This window comes from Aphis gossypii, chromosome 2 (assembly GCF_020184175.1).
Source record: "Aphis gossypii isolate Hap1 chromosome 2, ASM2018417v2, whole genome shotgun sequence".
Taxonomy (NCBI): Eukaryota; Metazoa; Arthropoda; class Insecta; order Hemiptera; family Aphididae; genus Aphis; species Aphis gossypii.
The window spans coordinates 38,973,831-38,995,723 of record NC_065531.1 but is presented as its reverse complement, the minus strand read 5'-3'; the positions used below and the strand labels follow the sequence as shown (position 1 = coordinate 38,995,723).

General features: G+C 27.2%; 5 protein-coding genes across 8 annotated transcripts; 3 read left to right on the top strand and 2 right to left on the bottom strand.

The window, feature by feature from the left end:
* Window positions 1-30: 30 nt before the first annotated feature.
* On the top strand, window positions 31-2,709 carry LOC114131307 (ribosomal protein 63, mitochondrial). Its single transcript, XM_027996493.2, has 3 exons — window positions 31-272; window positions 2,120-2,231; window positions 2,450-2,709. The coding sequence occupies exons 1-3, from the start codon at window positions 217-219 to the stop codon at window positions 2,600-2,602; spliced, it is 321 nt and encodes a 106-aa protein (XP_027852294.1). The 5' UTR covers window positions 31-216; the 3' UTR covers window positions 2,603-2,709.
* Window positions 2,702-9,794, bottom strand: LOC114131306 (apoptosis-inducing factor 3-like). Of its 2 annotated transcripts, XM_027996491.2 has the most exons (11): window positions 9,312-9,794; window positions 5,518-5,625; window positions 5,259-5,319; window positions 5,011-5,189; window positions 4,765-4,938; window positions 4,538-4,704; window positions 3,999-4,123; window positions 3,807-3,937; window positions 3,400-3,731; window positions 3,112-3,325; window positions 2,702-3,049 (listed from the first exon to the last, which is right to left on the bottom strand). In XM_027996491.2, exons 2-11 carry the CDS (start codon window positions 5,591-5,593, stop codon window positions 2,814-2,816), a joined length of 1,695 nt encoding a protein of 564 aa, XP_027852292.1. In that variant the 5' UTR covers window positions 5,594-5,625; window positions 9,312-9,794; the 3' UTR covers window positions 2,702-2,813. The 2 variants fall into 2 exon arrangements, with proteins under 2 accessions (XP_027852292.1, XP_027852293.1); XM_027996492.2 differs by lacking the exon at window positions 5,518-5,625 and having other exon boundaries at window positions 9,312-9,791.
* A 3,218-nt stretch (window positions 9,795-13,012) lies between these two features.
* LOC114131291 (DNA repair protein XRCC3-like) lies at window positions 13,013-16,453 on the top strand. Of its 3 annotated transcripts, none has more exons than XM_027996469.2 (7): window positions 13,013-13,243; window positions 13,331-13,474; window positions 15,157-15,286; window positions 15,359-15,549; window positions 15,621-15,784; window positions 15,842-16,054; window positions 16,129-16,453. In XM_027996469.2, the coding sequence occupies exons 2-7, from the start codon at window positions 13,399-13,401 to the stop codon at window positions 16,324-16,326; spliced, it is 972 nt and encodes a 323-aa protein (XP_027852270.2). In that variant the 5' UTR covers window positions 13,013-13,243; window positions 13,331-13,398; the 3' UTR covers window positions 16,327-16,453. The 3 variants fall into 3 exon arrangements, with proteins under 3 accessions (XP_027852270.2, XP_027852269.2, XP_050058142.1); XM_027996468.2 differs by having other exon boundaries at window positions 13,013-13,247; XM_050202185.1 differs by having other exon boundaries at window positions 13,013-13,474.
* Window positions 16,454-16,457: 4 nt separating this feature from the next.
* On the bottom strand, window positions 16,458-18,294 carry LOC114131292 (protein MEMO1). Its single transcript, XM_027996470.2, has 8 exons — window positions 18,047-18,294; window positions 17,903-17,984; window positions 17,741-17,809; window positions 17,576-17,688; window positions 17,408-17,519; window positions 17,116-17,335; window positions 16,859-16,963; window positions 16,458-16,767 (listed from the first exon to the last, which is right to left on the bottom strand). Exons 1-8 carry the CDS (start codon window positions 18,093-18,095, stop codon window positions 16,642-16,644), a joined length of 876 nt encoding a protein of 291 aa, XP_027852271.1. The 5' UTR covers window positions 18,096-18,294; the 3' UTR covers window positions 16,458-16,641.
* Window positions 18,295-18,522: 228 nt separating this feature from the next.
* On the top strand, window positions 18,523-20,632 carry LOC114131290 (AP-1 complex subunit mu-1). Its single transcript, XM_027996467.2, has 2 exons — window positions 18,523-19,626; window positions 19,694-20,632. Exons 1-2 carry the CDS (start codon window positions 18,827-18,829, stop codon window positions 20,160-20,162), a joined length of 1,269 nt encoding a protein of 422 aa, XP_027852268.1. The 5' UTR covers window positions 18,523-18,826; the 3' UTR covers window positions 20,163-20,632.
* The last annotated feature ends 1,261 nt before the right edge of the window (window positions 20,633-21,893 follow it).

The window sequence follows — 21,893 nt, the reverse complement described above, 5'->3', positions numbered from 1 at the left end:
GTGATACTATACTGTTATAGGGGCAGTCTATTCAAAAAAAAGATAAGTACAAATGCTTATCATTGACGCCGTCGGGTCTTATGGTTGAAATGTTGAATACTTGAATAATTATTGTATGCATTTAGTCGCAACTTGCAAATTCACAATTCATCAATATAGTATTTCTTCTTTTTCTTTTCGACTAAAAATATTTTATCTCATATAAAATAGTTCAAAATGAGATTAACGGATGCACTCTTGTCTAAATTACCAAGGGGTCATATTTTCAAAGGGTATGTACAATTTTTCTGAACCTATTATAAATATATTCAAAATTAAATTAATGAATGTTATGTTAAGATATAGTATTATAATGTATAACTAAATTGTATAAAATACTTGAAAAGTCATAATTATATGGTTTTGACTATTAATTATTGTTATAACTTTTAATTTAAGTAAATTAATTATTTACACTTTAATAATAATATGAAAGCTAGAATCTATAAGTTAAAAACAATGTATCTGTATACATAGGCGAAACTTTAGGTCAAGCCATGGCCTGACCTAATACTGGCTGGATATCATTTTACCATACTGACTAAGAAGATAGAAGAATTTAAAATAATAATTAAAAACATACTTGGCCTGTCCTAATGAAATTGTCTAGTTTCGCCTATGTCTGTTCAGTTAACTGTAGTATTTAATTATTTATATTTTATATTAATATAATTAGAATGACTAAAGACATATTTATTGAGTTATCTCAAATATTCCTCAGAAACACTGTAAGGTACTTTTATAATTCTTATTTTTTATTTTATTTTTTCATCTAAAAAAAATTAATTAAGAATTTAATTTAACATGCGATACATTTTAAGAACCTATTGTAAAATAAGATAGTTACATATGTAGCTAAATTTCAGAAAAAAATAAATATTTTTTCAAGTATGATTAAAAACTATTTTACATTAAATTGAATTAGTTATAGTGATATGCTCATTGATACATATTAATATGGAACTTTTATAAGTGGCTATAAATTAAAAGAAAATTTAAAATGTAATTCACAGTTCTTAAGATTTTGCTAAAAAATCTTAGGGCATCATACTACCTATAGTAGTATAGTTTTAAATTTGTATATTTCGGTCATGGCATAATATTATCAAAAATTACTATTATTATTATGCTGTAGAATAATAGATGAAAATCACTGCAGTATTACTCTAGACTAGCGGTTCTTAACCTGTGGTCTGCGATACTCATGTCCGGGGTCTGTGGCAGTCTTAATACATCGTAATTTGTATTTGAAAAAAGTTGGTAAGGAGGTCCGCAGTATCTAAAAAATTTTCATTAGGGGTCCATGGTCTACAAAAGGTTAAGAGCCACTGTTCTAGATCTTGATGGCTTTTGAGAAATACTCTCCATTTATAATATTTGAGTATCTACTAATGTATATGCTCATTGCTCATAAAGGTTATTGTACATATTTGTCGATTTTCTTATTTTTTTTTTTAACAATACAAATTTCATGAGATTGAGAAAATAGTTTATATTGAAAGTTTTATTCATTATATTGTGAGTTTACTGTATAATGAAATATTTTAAAGGTGTAGAATGAATATCTAAAAATTATATTTATATTTGCAGTTTGTGGATGATAGTACCTCTTTTAATAAAAATTAATAATAACTACTAGGTTCTGATTTTATAGCTTTTATAAATTAGAAAATTTAAATAAAATACACTTTACATTTGTATTATGCATTAAGGATTCTAAATAAAAAAAAATGTATGTAGAATATTGTTATAATTGAAGTAAAATTTCTATATTGTACTTATTGACTAGTTACTTAATAGTTTAAAATTTAAAATTGTATTTTATGCAATTAGCACTTTGAAGAGTATCTAGTGGGATATTTTTAGTTGCATTTCCTTACATAAAAATTATTTCTAAAATGATTTATCTGTATGGTAAAAATTTTTAAAAATTATTATAAAGTTTTATTAAAAAAATAAATAAATAAAAATAAAAATGTCATAATGCATGATGTTGTAAGCTGATAAATGTAAAAATTAATCAATATTTTCCAATTATTTTTGTTGAAGTGTTCTACTTAATTCACTTAATTTATTATAGGAAACATCGTCTAGTCAAACCTGTAACCGGATTAGATGTACATAAAAAACTAAGAGATCTTCAAAGAGAAGAGCAAAATATGTTTTACCTAAGGCACTCATATTTAACTACGGTAAATATGCATAAAATAGACATTTTATAAATTTTCTTTTCAAAGATCAGATTTCTATTTTTTTTTTTTTTTTTATCAATGTATGTTATATTACTTAATTACTATGATATACATTACTTTAGAGTATTATATTATATTAGTGTTAACATTGTTTGAGTCAACTATTTATTTTTAACATAACAATATAGTTAAGAATTTAAATTTGTTTGTAATTATAGGAAGAGTCATATGGTCATTCAAAAGAACAGGGTCGCTTTGAAAAATGGATGAGGAAATGGAAAGTGTTACAAGCAGAGAAATTTGCAAAACACAAGCCAATGGAAAATCACTTAAGTCATCTTAGGTCAACAGATGGTTGGGAAAGTTATTAAGAGCTTAAAAACCAAACTTTTAATTATTAGATTGTTTATAATATAGTTTGTATGTTTACTTTACGTCTGTGAATGTATGAAATAAAATAAAACGTAAAATAAATTAATGTGATTTTAAACATTTAAATACATATTTAACATATTTAAATTACTAGTTAACAAAATATTGAAACAAATTTAAGGTTATAATTTTGATTCAAAACACGGCTTATCATAATCTGGTACACACAACTGTATCTTCTTCCTCGGTCAACCATTTATCGTCAATTGCTTGTTCTTTATTTAATGTCCTACCACTTCTTAATAATTCAGCAAATTTTGCAGCTATTGGATCCTTTCCAATTGTTGCTACTGCAACTATTTCATTTCCTTTGCAATAATATATAACAGCTCTGAAGTTTTCAAGATCTCCGTTAATTAGAACATCAGTGTAACCTCTGTTGTATCCTATAAAAAGATAAAATTTCAATTTACATATTAAAAAAAAAAAAAAATAAAAAAAAACTTACCAGAAAATCTTATGCTAGTGCCAAATAATGCTGTCCAGAAAAAGGGTACAGATTTAATAGGAGTTTTTTTGCCAATCATTTGTAAGGCAGCAAGTTTTCCGTGATATGTTGCTAGCTGCCAATGACCTAAAGATGACTTAGCGTCTGTTGGATAGATAGGAGCATTAGCAACATCTCCACCAGCAAATATTCCTTTCACATTAGTTTCCAAATACTATAAATTGAAAAATATATTTTTTTTTTGTAATGTTATCACTAATTCATTAAGTTTGGTAAAGAAAAACATACCTCATCAACTTCAATTGCACCATTAGAAGAGTTAATTTCAATATTAGAACCAGCCAAAAATTCAACATTAGTCTTTGATCCAGTAGCTATGATGCAAACATCTGCTTTTAACTTTAGTCCACCAGACAACTCTATTTCAGAGAGTCGATTATTATAACCAATGTAATTTATTACACTTGTATTCATGTGAAATATTACGCCTTTGGATTCAAATAATTCTCGTACTCGTTCACCTATTTCTCTTCCTAAACTTTCTTTGAAAGGTACATCACTACGGCCAATCACATGCACTGATTTTACTTTAGAAAAATTTGATGCAGCTACTTCCATTCCTAAAAATGTTTTTAGTGTTCATTATTCACTTCATTTTAATAATTTTAGTTGAAATTTTAAAATTTTAACCTTACCAATAAATGATGTTCCAATAACAACAAAATGACAATCAGAAGACAAACTTTGAAAGATTTTATGAGCATCTTCTATTGTGCGCAATGTAAATACATTGTCATACTTGGATACTTCTGGGGTAGAACGAGGCCTAAAAATAAGTTATCATAAGAAAAATAAACACTAATTATTTAAATGAAATGGATATTTACGTCATTCCACTAGCAATAAACATAGAATCAAATTTTATTTGTTCATTGTTTGATAAATATGCAATTTTTGCACATGTGTCAATTGATTCTACGCCAACTCTATTTAGAAGTTCAATATCTCCAGACTAAAAAATAGAAAAATTATAGATTTGTTAAAAAAATTTAAAGTAATTAAAAACACAAAAATAAAATCATATTATATTTTTAAAAACTTAGTCGGTGAATGAAAATTTTAGATGTTTTAATACTTATTATAAATCTATAAATGTTGATAAATATAACACATAGAGAACTAATATACCAAATAAATTAAACTGTGTTAAAAAAAAGTATTGAAGTAAATACTATTTTTAAAATTAATTTATGTAAAATATTAAGTTTTTCTCACTGAAGTAAATTCAAAATATATATATAGATAATTCAGTGTTTTTTCTTTAAAAGATAAAAATATAGTTTTAAACTAAAAAAATATTATTTTACCATTGCATTTAGTTTTAAACATAATTTAATACAAACCACATTTAATAAAATTATCTTACTTCATAAAACTGATGCGAACGTAATAATATGCTAGTAGCTTCAGAACTTAAAGATTTGCTTAGTTTTGTTCGATCATATGGTAAATAACTATCTTTTGTAACCCATACTAATCGACCATCATATCCTTCTTGTCTTAATTTCTCAACACATTCTGTACCAGCGGGTCCTAGAACAATATTTCAATAATTAATTTATAATAAAATAACTAAATTTAGTATTTAATTACCACTTCCAATAACAATAAATGTATGTTTATTTTCTGGATTTCGTTTAGTTAATGGTTTAACAACTTTTGGATGTTCAATTGCATACTTTTTGGCGGATACTTTCACATTGCCATTGGCTACAGAAACCTTAAAACTTGGAATACTATCTAAGCCAGGGAAATCCTCAATATCACCTATTTGTAAAAAAAATAAAGGTTGTAAAAAATATTTAAATTAACTTCACGTTTAATAAGTATTCATTTTACCAGTTTTCAAGTTGAAACAAGCCCCATGCCAAGGGCATCTTACAATACCATCTCCTAGAGCCCCTTTGACTAAAGGTGCACCAAAATGGGAACACTTTGATCCAACAGCAAAAAACTCATTGTTTTGTTTTACAACTAAAATTTTATTGCCATTGTTTCCAATCTCAAATTCTTGCATTCTATTATTAAAATTAAATGTAATGATTATTAGTAGATTATAAATAATTTTAAATTTTATGTAAATTTACCCATTATTAGGAATGTCATCTTCTTTACACACAATTTGTTCGATGACATCATCATTAGGACCTGTGTAAATACATTAAATAATTATCAACAAATAAAAAGAATAACGAGTAAGATTATAATACATAAATAAATATATTTTTAAAGCATTAGAAAAAAATAAGTGCATTTTAATGAAATAATAATAATAAAAATAAATAAAAATAAAAAAATTCCAATAAGCAAATGATAAAAATACAATAAATGTAAACAAACACACACCCGACATTGTTCTGCAAAACACACGCAATTGGGAACGTATACTACTTCTAAATACTAGTCTTCGAATAAATAACATTCAATCCCTGTATGATATACCGGATTAATAGCCTGAAAGCATGCACATAAAAAAATGAATAAACTTATTTTTGTTTATAAATGTGAATGAATTGAGTTAGATAGGAATTCACTTTAGATGGTTAAATGATAGGTAATTTAAATTACTGATAATTTGATAGCATTAAGCTAATCAAATGGTTAATGTTAATATTATTAATATATATGTATTTGAAATATGTATGTAGTATACACCAATATATCAGGTAGTTAATTATATTGAATGTTATTTATGTGAGTATGATTAACCATGGTGAAATGATTTTTATGATAACTTATAATTTTTTTTATAATTTCAATGAATTGCAAAAATGGTAACAAACATATGAATAAGTAAACACAAATTTTGATGACATTCATAGTATGAGGCACATGAATTAGTTATTTTATCATGCAAATAGTTTTATTAGGTATATTATTTTGTAATAAAATATATTTTAATCAAACGTTTAAATCATTAAAGCGCCTAATTGAAAAATAAACATTATAAAATGAAAAAATTATTAATAATTAAAAGACAAACAAATTTTTTTAAATTATAATTTAAGATAAAATTATATTTTAGATTCCATGTTAAGGTATGTTTTCAACATCGTATGGTGGAACAATACAGTGCATAGATGCTGACAATGTCCCAAACCAGTTTTAACACTAGACACCACAGTCTAGAATCTAGACAGAAGGAAAAGATATCTAAACGGGCTTACCTAACTGATTTGTAGGCAATCTCAACAAATAATAAGTGTGAAATACATACCATTTCCCCATTAGACAAATAAATTAAATTTTACTTAGCATTTTTACTACATAAACATACCTCAATGTTGTCAAGATAAAGAAAAAAAAATCAATTTTATTCAGATTTTTCGGTAAATTAAATAGGTAATAAATGTAAAAAAAAAATCCTAATACTAAAATGTTTAAGGAATCTTTATAACTTTAAAATTAAATTAGTAGATTACAAACTGTATACCTAGTGGCTAGTACCTTACTATCAAAATGTATAGTTCAATGAGTAATGTATAAATTAAAAATTATAAAAATGTATAAAACCTTGTATGCGTACATAAGATTACCTTAAAAGAAATATTAAAAATACATTTTTGCTTACCATAGAACTTATACAATTGCTAACATAAATACCTATATATTATTGAAACTTATAAAGCATAGATACTATCTGGAGTAGTCTCTAGAAACTATCTATTCATTTATTTAACACATTATAGTATTATATTAATTATAAATTAAATATCAGTTATAAACTTATTAATAGTCTTAAAAAAATATAACATGCCTTAATAAATATAATACATTTGCAAAATGCATAAGTGTTTTAATTTTTGGAAATTTTGTAATTGTTATAAAACAATAACTAAACCATCTTATTTTGTTTTTAATTTAGAAACTAATTCAAAAATAGTAAATGAACAACAATTACATGATAACTAATGACTTTAATGGTACTGATTTGACTATATTATATTAAAACTTAAAAATAATACTTAATGTATATGTACGTATCATTATGTATATATTATGTATAACTTAATATATATGTAATTGTATAGATAAACTATAGTTAGTTATACACTATAACAGTGGTTTCAAACAAGCGTCCTCATGCAAGCTTTTTTGATGTGGCCCGCAATAAATGTTTATTTTTTCAAAAATTTTAATTTTGATTTTGATTATTATAGATATAGTATTAAAATGAGAAAAAAAATATGTTCTGCTAGCTAACCGTTGACGTAAATAATAAGTATGGACTGTTGGTAATTTGAGTTTGAGACCACTGCACTACAATATTAACATTTTTGAAATTAATTCTATTAGTCTGTTTAATTGATTTTATAGTTTAAAAATATGTGCTTAGTTAAAATTTACATGCATACCTTAATTATGTTATAAAATAAAGAATGTTAGATACATGCTAATTGATTTTGTTATAGACAACAATTTAAAATACTATGTTTGAAAAAAATAATAACAGTTAATAATTAGGTTAACTATTTAAAACTATAGTTTAGATCAACATGGGTTTTTACTATAATTTAATATACTAAGTAGGTTTTGTAGTTAATTGTATTATTTGTAGTTTTAACTAAAAAAAAAGGATAAATTTTAAGTATAAATAAACTTATTGATAATTGTGTTCATTTAACCATCATTAAAATCATCTAAATATCTAATTAGTTAAAGAAATATAAAAATACAACTATTTTGACATTTATTTTGCTACCTATTTGAAAATTCCATGTTTATTGCTATTTAATGTCATTACAGGTAAGTACATTTATGTGTTTAATGAATTTAGTATTATTATATTAATGTAAGTAGATTAGAAAAAATAAAAATATTGAGCCTTTCAAATGTTTGAAAAATAATTAAATATCTATTATATTCTAATAATTTTTATTTTGTACAATACCTATTTCACATCTTTAAATATAAATCAAAAGAGGCATGCTTATATAGGTATGAATTCAATCACAGGAAATATTAAGATAAAATCAATTCATACTTATATAGGAATATTTCAAATTAAAAAAAAAATAACAAACAATAATCAATAATTACTCTGGGTACCTAATAATTATATTAAATTATTAGTAGTTATGATTTTTTAATGAAACTAAAACAATTAGGTAAGTATATCATTAAATTATTGTAGTGAACTATTACATGCAGATAATAAGAAAAAAAGAATGTTAAAGTTCACCAATATTTTTTTACTATGTTTATTATATAATTAAGTAGGTAATTGATAATATTTGAAAAATTTTACGATAAATCATTACATAAATTTGTAAAAAAAAATGTAATACTCATATAACACAAAAGCATATTGAATATATTAGGGAAATATAATTATTAATTACATTAATAGACAATTGTAGTTTGACCTATGTTTTACAACAAAAGAAAGGTATCATTAATTTATTCTAAATGTTTTAAGCTAACATACTCACAAGTTACAATTCCAAGGTTTAATTATATTTATTAAACATGTATCATTATATAAAATATATCTAATGCATAGGTATTCTATAGATTTCATAAAAAAATATTTTTATTTTTTAAACTAATTTGTTATCTCAACTTTTTAAAATGATATCTGAGGTTAGGTAGGTATATCCAAAAAGTTAATTATTTAATGCGTAGGTACCTATTACTATTTCTGAACTAAATTCATTAATGGTATTTTTATATTTTATTATTAATAAGTAAGACTATAATTTTGTTTCCATTTTACACCACTTTTTTTCAATACAAACAGCATTTTAATACCTATTTAAACTTTTTTGGAAATTTAAATAATAACTTTTTTTTAAATGTTTTGTATGCAGATATAAATTGTAGGCAACGGTTTAGGTAGCAATGTAGCACCAATATTAATATTTTTGAAAAATAATTTAAGACATCATTATTCATTAGTCGTATTGGTCTGCACAATACGAATAGTGTGTACAAAGAGATAAAATCTCAGTCAATTTTGTACAATACTATAGTAGTTACTCAAAATATAACCCTATTGGAAAGCTTTAGAAAGCCTAGTAAAGCTCAAGAACAACTGGAGAGATGACAAATAACAAATCGAATAGAAAAACGGCGACCACAAATACGTAATTCATAATTATCGGTCAAAAAAAAAAAAAAAATTAAAAACGAAAACTCACCTTCAGTGCTCTTGGACGCTATCGAGCCCATTTGACAGCTCGATGTCGACTGTTGTGGCTGCGATGTAAAAAACGTTCAGCGGCCGAGGGAAAGTACTATTACTACCCACAGCGATATCGTTTCGATCTGTATATTATTACGTATCGCCGTTCACTCTGGCATAACTACTATACGAATGTATGCCTATATAGATCAATGACGTGAGAGGCACAAGCAATAATTATAATACAGGTCGGGTATATGCAAAGATATTTCGTCGCCGCCGCCGCCAAGTGCCGACGGGTGAATGATCAATGAGCGAGATTTTGAGAACCTATCGTCGTCACCGTGTGCGCACGTCAGTAGCTACGAGAAAATAATATTATAATATTATTATGAAAAAAAAAAAAAAACCGATAATGATAATCACGGTCAGGTGGGGGCCGTTGGGGCGCAATGCAATAGCGCATGCACACGCACAGAGAACTTAAGGAATGTGTTAAACACTGTTACCAGAAAACACTATAATCTACATACACCACACCGGTGTCAGTGTGCCCCGTCCGTGTGTGGCACTGCGGTGGCGCGTCGCGCGTGGTGGTGTCCACTGACCACCGTCCAGTCGAATTATTCGAATTATGACTTATTGAGTTTTTATAATACGACGGTTGACGGGAGAACTACACGCCGACACAACATAGACCTTGGAACTCGGTCAGTAGACGAAGCTAACTACCGAACGTTCAATATACTGAATAATATATCGAATAACGTCGTAGATTATTACAATATATTATTAGTTGTTCAATGCTCATGTTTAATGATTTATTGATATAGTATTTTTCACGCAACATCGTCAGCTGCGGCTGTTAAAAATTAAAACGATGTATCTTGTACGAGGTTTTACGTCTTGCGCATATATAATTCGTTTTTTATTATTTGTACTTAACTCCAACGGAATGATAACTGTTAACAAAACAAAATAACAATTGCTTAGCAGACGTCCGCGATTCACCGTAGCCCGGTACGACTACAGACTACTTATTATTTATTTGTGCACAACAATATTTAATCAGTTAAATCTCGTGTTGTACTCGGTCGTCAACCACAGGTCCACAGAAAATAGAATGTTACCGTGGAATAGGAATATCATTTATTCTGTTGTAATCGTCTATATTCTGTAACGCGGCCAGTCACCTAAGAATGTGGACACAAAATATGCATAATTTATATAGTCTCGAGCTTAAATTTTAATATTTATGATCATTATAAGCCGTGTCTTGGGGCCTGTGGTTAGGTTCAAGCGTACCTACCTAGGTACTTAACTCATAAATCATAATTTATTGACACGGAGTCAAAATATACGAATTGCTATTCGATTTATGCTTTTTCAGTTTTCGGATGTATTTTTATTTCTCGTTCGAGGGTCTAAAATTCGTCGTAAATAAATTTAAATTTAATTCATCGTATTACGCAAAAAGTATTACCTATATTAGTTATAACTTGTATAATTGGTGAATTGAACCTAATTTATCCATAATAATTTTATTTTTTTTGCTAAACAGTTTTAATAGGTATTAGAATTTTCAAGTACTTAATATTTACTACAATATTTAGTTATTGTTTTCAGTATTACATTGAGCATCCACCCACTCACCCACAAATCTTACATTAAAATCGAGAAGTAACCATTCCTTAAAGATTACATTCGTTTTGCCACTTTCCCAATTCCAGTTATAGGGATTAGGATTTAGGACTAGACAATCCAATATTGGGCCATAAATCCTAATCTAGGATGTTTAACCCATAGATCAATCATCAATAGTTCTAAACATTTTTTGATTCGTGTCACCTTTAACGACTAGAATCAAACACTGCGTCACTCTAACATAAAAATAATAAATAATCTTAGCTGTATATTTAAAAATTATTCTATTATTAAAAAAAAAATACAGTACATAGAAAAAGACGTTCTAAACGTCTAACGTTGATAATAAATATGAATGTAATAATATGATTTTTTTTCGCAAAAATGTATTTATTTTTTAATTTTTTTTCCTTTTCTCGTTGATATTTCGTATCACCCCTAAGCTGAGTTATGCATATTATTGTTATATTTCATTATGTGGCATCAACAATATAATATAAATTAGGTACATTAAAATTTAAATTAAATAATTCAGTTACTTTTTTTATCGTCTTTTATAGATTAAATAGGTTAATAAATACCTAATGAGAATTTTGATATTCAGAGCAATTTATGTTGTTCTTAAAGGCTATAAATAATACAAATTTTCATTTTATCCTGGATCATGGTAATTGTTAAATAGTCGTATTCACAGATCTTTTATTATTATCTCAGACATAAACTTATAAATAAAGCACAGATTATTATAATTTATGCTCTAAAAAATATCAAAATATGTCATGTATTTTGCAGTCAACATTTTGAAAATTTGCTAAAACATTTATTTTTTAAATAAATTATGGTAAAAAAATGTACAAGTACAATACAATAATGTACAAATGTGTTTTATTATTAAACAATGTATAATATCAAATATTATTTTCTCTCAGTTGTTATAAAATGGGACACCGGGGCATGCTGTTAAAACCGGGACCGGGACTGTCGCGGTCAACCTAGAACTAATCTTACTAATTGTAAGCTTAAGTAATTAAAAGTATTGTTGGGTTTTGATAAGTATTATCAAGCATTCAAGCTGTACGATTTTGCCTAATAGTATTGCATTAATTTGTCGTAGAATTTCTTGACCTTTATTTTTATTGCAAACATAATATAATTGTGTTTCCCATCCCTCCTTTTTAATCCAGAAATAACTTGAATTTTTTCTTTTATTTCAATTTTCAAAAAGCTTTCATGTAATGTCATATTTTGAGTTACCAGTTTCTTTATTACTATCATTAAAAGTGCCAAATGATTGGATATTGTGGATATTTGTGTTTTTTCATTAATTCATTAATAGGTAACAGTATAATTTTAAATCACATTCAGATTTTTTTTTAACACTATGCATCATCATTTGCCAGATTCTAGGTAACTCTTTTATACTGGGTAAAAATAATATGCATAATAAAATACAGCAAGTACTTATATCCCTATAAGAACTGGAATCTGGATCAGGTAGTAAGGTTTTTATTAACCACGGACTGAGATATCTTAGTCCGTGTTATAAACAAGTTAATGTCGGCCAATGATCAGTATCAAAATATTCATCTCGGTTATATTATTGTAGTAGTTGCGAGACGATTTGAGATAAAAATAAATCTGTATACTCGTCACGACTAAAGAAATAGTGGAGGGGTAAGGGTTCAATTGTCCCAACATTTTCTTGGATTATGACTGATGATATGATATACATATTTAAAATCAATTATTTTAAAAATACTTATAAATTATTTCACCCTCAAATCAAAAAGTAAATAAAATAATATTCCGAATAAGTACGGTCTTGATAGTGTCCAGTATCGTCCATTGTTTATTATAATATAGAACAATAAAATTAAATGGGGGTCTCTTATAAAATAAAATCATATCCTATTATTCATTAACATGGGTTAGGAAATTCTTAATTGAGCCAATTGAGGCCACAGAAATTCTTAGATCGTGTCACAAACTTCGTTATTAATCATTATCCGTCGCCTTATCAGTTATCACTTTATCTGTGCACATTACACGTGCGACGTGCGTCCTTTATCAATGGCTGTGGGTTTGTTTTTGTTGAGTTGAGACTTTAAAAGTTTGTTGAGGATCGTAGCCTTTGGCTGCCGGTCTCCTGGTAGCAAAAGTAAGCACCAAAGTTGTAAAATACTTTTAAAGTCACAAAATAGACGAATAAAACAAATTTCATTTATTTTGTGGTTAAGCTGTAAATAAGTTCCTTGAAGTTCAAATTTCTCCTGTTTTATGTGATATAAACGTACAGTAATTGTAGTACGTATGTAAATTATAAATTTTTTTTTCAACTATGTATCTTTGTCTTCTTAGTACATGTACTGAACTTCCATGATAAATTATTAGTTTCAATAGTATTTTTTACGAGTTGATTATGACATCCGTGAATTTACACTGCCACAACTGCTGGTGAGATGAATACGTCGTCAGTAGATAATGATTTGGATCTGAATATTTTTGACCCATATACACAAGCCGCATTGATCAAAGGTAAAATTATGATATTTTGGTATAAATGGTGATTGATCATTGTCATAACTCATAAACTCCTTCAAATATTACAGGGCTATATCAAATGTACCAAATTTGATTATCTATACAATGCTTTCTTTAATTTGTGTTTCTATATTTTTAAACCAATAGTTTATTACTTTGTTTAGAATTCTTATTGTTTGTTGTTTGTGTATGATGTCAGGCAATTTGTTTATACAGTTTTGTAATATTAACTGATTTCAGATTCTTCTTTCTGTCTTCTGGTAATGAAGTTTTTGTAATTATTCATATACCTACCAGCTTCTACACTGATAATAATAAATATACTAAAATTATAGTGTACCTATTACTCATATAATATATCGTTTTTTATTAAATATTATAATGTTCAATAGATCATAAAGACTACTCATGATTATAATCTAGAATTCTAGACTATTTCAAATAAATATTTTGTTGGTACCTACCTAATTAGTTCATTGTAATCTAATCTTAGATTATATAATTATATTAGTGACTTTTGTTTTGGCTTTATTCAGAATAAAAGTATGTTCATAATTTAAGGTTTTATATTTTACCAGACCCATGTACTACCAAATTGTAAATGGTGGTACAAACTCTGACTCTAAGGGAACCAAACTTAACCAATTTCCAACAACTCCATGGTATACCCTTATTTTGAGTAGAGTAGAATATAGAAGTTATCAATACAGAAATAATGAAATTTCATTTATTTTATGTTATTAACACAGGCAATAGACTAATAGAATATTATAAAAATGTATAATATATTATAAAATTTATGTAATAAAATTAAGATTTGATACCTAAATATTAGCAAATAACTTAATAATACAAAAAAGCATCCATAAATATTAAGGTGTCAAAATGTATTTTATAATAGGTACATACAGTGACATCACAAATATTTTCATCATAGGGAGAAACATTGAAGTTACCCACCCATAAAACAACTTGTTGATATACCTATATATTAAATATTAAAAATAATCCATTATATTGATAGATAAATACAAAAATATTGTTACGATCTAACAAAATTACCCACCCACCCAAAATTGTTTGGAGTAATTGCCCTAAAAAAAATATGTGTGATGTCACTGGGTACATATATTTTTGTAGTATGGTTTACTTAATGTTAGAGTTAAAAATTAATAATGACCATGGGTTATTGTTATATTAACATTTCAAGAGATCAAATGTTTTATCTTACTTTTGTCTTAATACAATGCCACTAATAAAATGTATACAATCTTTTTTTATGTATTGATAACATTTAAAGAAAAAAAAATTCTATAAATACATAATGTTGTTATTTTATACAAAACCATGATGTTATAAGAATAATACTATTATATAAAAAATCCTTCTTTATTGACTATAATAATAAATAAAAATACATAATAGTTCAATGTAACAAGAAAAGATGTCCATCAAAACTGATAGTATATTATATTGTATTTTAACAATAGTTTTAACAGCACTTTCATGTGATTTGTTACGCATACATGAATAATTAAATTGATTAATTGTAAAAATATTGACATTATATATTGACATAATTATATTAACATTATAATTACAAGGGTACATTACAAAAATAATACATGGGAGTATAATTGTTTATAAATAATTACTGTTTGTTTTGCATTGTTTAGGAGGTTTTCTTTTATCCACAAATATTTTAAAATATACTGAGGCAGAATTTAGAAAAAAAGTTGATTTGACAGTTGAAGCCACTCGCCGTGTATTTATTGCAGCAGCCAACATAAGCGCATCAAATGTCAAGTAAAATGAATTATAAACAAAGCTTTATTGTATGTGTGTAAATAGTTTTGTAACTTGTTAATAATGTAATAGATGTCATCAGGAGCCAATTAATCAAGTTCTTACTACAGGCTGTAAACAGATTGATAAACTTTTGGGAGGAGGACTATTCAAATGTGGTATTACAGAAATTTCCGGTGAAAGTGGCTGTGGAAAAACACAATTTTGTTTGCAGATTGCACTTACTGTTCAACTACCATTACCACTCAAAGGAGCAAAGTCTGGTCTGTAATAATAGTTCAAAAATTAATCATTTTAAAAAAGATTCTATGTTTGACTTTTTAATTAAATTAAGGAGCTGCATACATTTGTACTGAAGACCGATTTCCTTCTAGTCGAATACAACAGATGATTTCTAATATTCGTTTTAAGTATAAGTGTGATAATAAAATTGATATGAATGAATTATATCAAATAGATTATGGAGACAATATTCTAATTAGTCACATAGCAACTGTGGTAAGTTATTGTATTTTAATTAAAATATTTTTTTCCAACCGTTCTTATGATTTTTAGGAAGATTTAAAAAAATGTATCCATGAAATGCTCCCCAAAGCATTGTTACATAGACCTATAAAACTCATTATTATTGATAGTATAACAGCTGTGTTCCGTGGAGAATATACGTTAAGTGAGTTACCTCGTAGATCTAGAGACCTAAGAGATATAGCGTTTTTTCTACATAAGCTATCTGTTGAACATGGACTGTGGATCATATGTGTTAATCAGGTATTAAAAATATGATTAAAATTTAATACAAATTAAACATACCATTAATTTCATCTTCATGTTTTTATGTACAGGTAACATCATCAATGTCAGATAATGGTGGAAAGAAATTAGTTCCATCTTTAGGACTTTCGTGGGCGAATTTAGTGACTACTAGACTTATGATGTCCAAAACACAATCTTCTAGATATATAGAAGTGATGTTCAGCCCACATACGGCTTCAACAAAGGTTCCTTTTAAAGTAACTGAACAAGGGATTGAATCTAACTAAAATGCATTGTTTATTCAACAAAAGTAATTATATTTTGAATTATTTTCTTATGATCAGTCATGATGTATTTTTTTTTTCATGATATATATATATACCAATTTTACAAAATATATTTTTATAAAAATAATGCATTTTTTTCTTAAAAAAAAACTTACATTTTAATATTTATTTAATTATATAAACAATGTTCATAAAATCTTGATTATCATTATGGTTTAAAATAATATGTAATTAAGTATATAGTTTTTAAATGTAGTGTTAACTTATATTTAGAAAAATGTGAATTAAAAAAATTCACTATGAAGTACAGTATTGCTATTCAATTATGAGGGATGCGGATGCATAGCTAACTGACGAATCACCCAGATTGTAACATTTGCTGGACTGAGCATATTTTAGAAATTTGAGTGACAATTTTTGAGTCCGTAAATGATTAGCCGCCTATTAAAAAAAAAAAAAATAATATTCTAATATTTTATTGGAAATAATTAAAATAATAACTAATACATGTTATTGATTATTCTAACTTTACCTGCAATAAAACACTGATTGGATGTCTGCCACATATAGTGTTAGAGAAAGTTTTCAAGTATTCAACAAAAGCAGCTGGTTTTAAAGTTTCTATAATATCCATGCCCTTGAAAAAAAATAATGATTTAGATAATTATTAAATAGTCATATTATTATAATTGAAATTATGAATTTTAATTTGACTTAATTTCTATTGCATAAAACCAAATTAAGCTAATTTAATTATAATATACAAATAACTTAGTTTAATTAACTAACTTTATGATCCAGAGTTGTAATTGATTGATGAATTTCACCCCAAGATTTTTCGTAAAATGTATAACGAAATCTTTGTCCCCAATGGCAAAAATCTGAAGATATGATAAAAAGATTTTTAGGATCCGCTAAATATTGAGAAAATATATGTCCATAGAGAGATTCTTTTTCAGTGCTTAACGAGCCAACCATTACTGGCACAATAGTGAATTTATCTTTGTAGCTAAAATATAATAACAAATGTTCATGAATAATTACTGTTGCTAAGTATGTAAATTTTTTTTATGGTTATTACTCTTGCATCACTTTGGCAATGTATGGCAATTGCATTTCGATACTATGTTCGTCTTCATCTACTTTCATACTCATTCGTTCAAAATGCCCAGTAGACTCGAGCTCTTCGTACACTAAATATAAAATGAAAACAATGATTTAATTTTACTTTACCATTATGAATTCTTACCTTCATTATCTATTTGTAAATCATAAAACGGTGTTCTATACTTAACAGCGCTTGACAAAGCACAACCGGATAAACGGACATTATGTGAGGGCCCAAGTATAAAAATACGTTGCCTAAAAATAACTAGAGTTACTTATGAAAAGTTTTGTAATCATTGTAACTTACACGACGAATGGACTTATCTGACGATAAGCAAATGCTGCACAAGCGCCACAATATTGATATCCGGCATGCCTGTAAAATAAAGATTTCGTTAGTTTTATTGAGGGTATTGAATGTTGATGAATACAACAGATCTGCTGAATGTATTATTCAGAAAATACGTACGGGGCTATTATGGCTCTGGCAGGCCCATGAGTGAGTTCAGCAGCACCTAACCAGTTTTCTAATTGATTGCTAAGCTCTTTCGCTGAAAAATGTATCGTAACATTTTATTCTGATTCAAAGCGTAGGCAAAAAAAAATCACGTACCAGATTCGTTGTACCATGTCCCAGAGTGACTAGCTCTACGTACAGCCATTTTCGTAGGATTAGCGTGAGGATTTATTTCAGCGTAAGCAAAAAATAAATGTTTAGTAACCGTCTAATAAAAATTCAGACGATATGTTGGACTCAGTAAAAAATTACTGAAGACAAAGGCAATTTTTAATGGACTATTACTAATTAGTAATTATAGCAGTATTTTATTATGATAGCAGCTAATACAAATACATAATGAAAATGTAGTAATTGCCGTATAAATCGATGATAACAGTTTGATATCGAGTGCGGATTCGGTGTGGCCATATAAACAAATACAATGGCCACGCGTCTAACTTGCTGGTTGTCTGACCATACTGAACGGTGCCCAACATACATATTTTCGTTTAGTTCCACGCTTATCACATGGTTATCACGTCAACGTTGGTCGATGGTGGTAAACTGGTGATTGGTTTGAGAAATTTCGATGAAATAATACAGTTCAAGATAATAATATAGTAATTATTATTATTATTATACTTCAGAAATAAATTATAATAATAATAATAAATAATAGGTAATTGTTATTTATTATTAATTAATATTTTATTGTAATTCGTTATTAATATTCTATACCGGCGTGTGAGTTGTGGCTGGTTAAAAGTGTCCATTGGACAATTCTAAAGTTTACGACAGAAACGGTCTTCTTGAACCAGTTAGGGCGTTGTAGTGTGTTGTCAGTCTAATGAAGTGATTGATTGTGAGCACTAAGTAAGTATACGGAACACGACAATGTCTGCGTCGGCTATTTACATATTGGACGTTAAGGGCAAGGTGTTGATATCCCGAAATTACCGTGGTGATATCGCGCCCAATGTCATCGAGAAGTTCATGCCGCTGCTGATGGAAAAAGAAGAGGAAGGATCATTGACTCCTCTATTGCAGACTGAGGAGTGTACATTCACTTATATAAAATGCAACAACCTGTATGTCGTGTCCACAACTAAGAAGAATGCTAACATCATGTTGGTTTTTGTGTTCCTACACAAGATTGTACGAGTCATGAATGAATATTTCAAAGAAATTGAAGAGGAGAGTATACGTGACAACTTTGTAGTTATATATGAACTTTTGGATGAATTGCTCGACTTTGGGTATCCACAGACCACCGACAGTAAAATCCTACAAGAGTATATCACACAAGATGGCCACAAATTAGAAATACAACCTAGGATCCCTATGGCGGTGACTAATGCTGTGTCTTGGCGCTCAGAAGGACTCAAGTATAGAAAAAATGAAGTATTCTTAGATGTTATAGAATCAGTTAATTTGTTAGCTAGTGCAAATGGAAATGTACTAAGGAGTGAAATAGTGGGTTCAATCAAAATGAGAGTGTACTTGTCTGGAATGCCAGAACTACGTTTAGGACTTAATGACAAGGTGTTATTTGAAAGCACTGGACGTGGAAAATCAAAATCTGTAGAACTTGAAGATGTTAAATTCCATCAATGTGTTCGTCTATCACGATTTGAAAATGATAGAACTATATCGTTTATTCCTCCAGATGGTGAATTTGATTTGATGACCTACAGGTATTTTTTTTTTTAGTTAAATTTATTAGTGAAACCAATAGATAATAATTCTTTAATCTTCTTACAGGTTAAGTACACACATCAAGCCTTTGATTTGGATTGAAAGTGTCATCGAAAGACATGCTCATAGTCGTGTTGAATACATAGTTAAAGCAAAATCACAATTCAAGCGTCGATCTACTGCCAATAATGTAGAAGTAGTTATCCAAGTCCCCATGGATGCTGATTCTCCTAAATTTAAAACTACTGTTGGTTCAGTTAAGTATATGCCAGAGCAAAATTCATTAGTATGGTCGATTAAGTCTTTCCCTGGTGGCAAAGAATACTTAATGAGAGCACATTTTGGTCTACCAAGTGTTGAAAACGAGGAAACAGAAGGCCGGCCTCCTATACAGGTGAGGTTTGAAATACCATATTTCACAACATCAGGCATTCAAGTTAGGTACTTGAAAATAATTGAGAAGAGTGGTTATCAAGCATTACCTTGGGTACGATATATCACCCAAAATGGAGACTACCAGTTAAGAACCAATTAAAACACTGAGGTTGTATTATTATTATAGTTGAGTATATGATATTTATTCCATTATTATCTATTACTTCAAAAATGAGGTAGCAAATAACATTACTTTTAATTACATAAACTTTCCTTTTTTTTTTTTTTTAATTTGTTGATCCGTCCTGTGCATTGTATTTTTAATTTAACCCGTCATTACATTAATATTGTCAAACAAAAAAATGACTGGTATAGATGTTAACTGTTTGTTGATTTTATTGTAAAAACAATATCCTATATTTTAATAAATTGTATATAATATTTCATAAAACAAATTCTTAACAACATGTTTAGTTATTATTGGTTTTATATAAGTCATTATATTATGTACCTATGTACCAATATTTTATTAAATTTTTATCATTATTAATTATTATTATTAATATTATTAGTTATTGTTAATAACATTTATTATACATCTGAATAAAATATCAAATGAGTATAACCTAACTTACTGGGTTTTTGTTTTTTTGAAAATATATTTAAGTAAATTTAACTTATTTAATCATCTAATGTTGTGGTTCCCGACCCATGGGCAACGGTCCACAAGTGGACCGTGAGCAGAATGGTACTGGGCTATGAACAATTTAATATTAAATATTATATATATATTTAAAATAACATTATTATATATTTTTTTTCATACTTAATAATATTTGATCAATATTGACTGCAGTGTACAATAAGTGTACTATATCGAACTTTGAGGTTTGAATGTAGTTTTATCTCATATAATATATATTTTATAATTATAATACATATATAAGTGTGCTATTATAGTGGGCCTCAAAGATTTTTTTACGAAATTGGTGGTTCGCACAACTAAAAAGGTTGGGAACCGTTGATCTAATAAAATAAATAATAAAGGTCGGTTGGAAGTTTTATGATTTATATAATTTTATAATATAAACACTGCAGTACTGTAACTGCATTATTATACCAGTGGCTTTATGTTAAGTATATTATTTAGGTACCCATAAAGATATTTACATGATATGTAACAATATTAGTATTTAGAAAGTATTGTTAAATATAAATATAAATTACAACTGATCATAGAACATCCAAGTAAAATCACCCATTTGTAAAATATGCCGTTTATTTATACCATATAATAATATACACAATTTCATTCTATGCTAATATCATTATTATTCTGGAGTAAAGTCTTGGATAATATTTATATTTAATAAATAATAAGTATAAATTGTGTACAAGAGTTCAATTTTTTATGTATTTCACATTAAATTCATAATTTTTATGGTAAATAAACTTATAAGATACAATGCTATGTTATTGTTTTATATTTACTAACATGCATGATATACTATGTTTAAAGGTTTAAACAATCATTATTTCATATCTACATTAATAATTTCTTAGATCATTACAGTAAAATTTAAAATGTTTTGAATGCATACTATTTGCTAAATTTGTTACAATACTGCTTGTCGGGTAGAAGGATAGATTATAGATTAAAACCACAGCATATTATAAATTATAATATAATATACCAAGATTATCTGCACCTATTTATAAATCCTGGTATTATTACTAGTAAAGTTACACAAAATAAATTATTTATTGGAATTATTAAATTAATTATTGATAATATTTATATTTTTTTAGATTCTGAACGAAGTGATGAATGTATTGATTTTACAATGATGTGTGTTTTCTTTTGTTTTTGTGTCTATGTACAGCATAACTT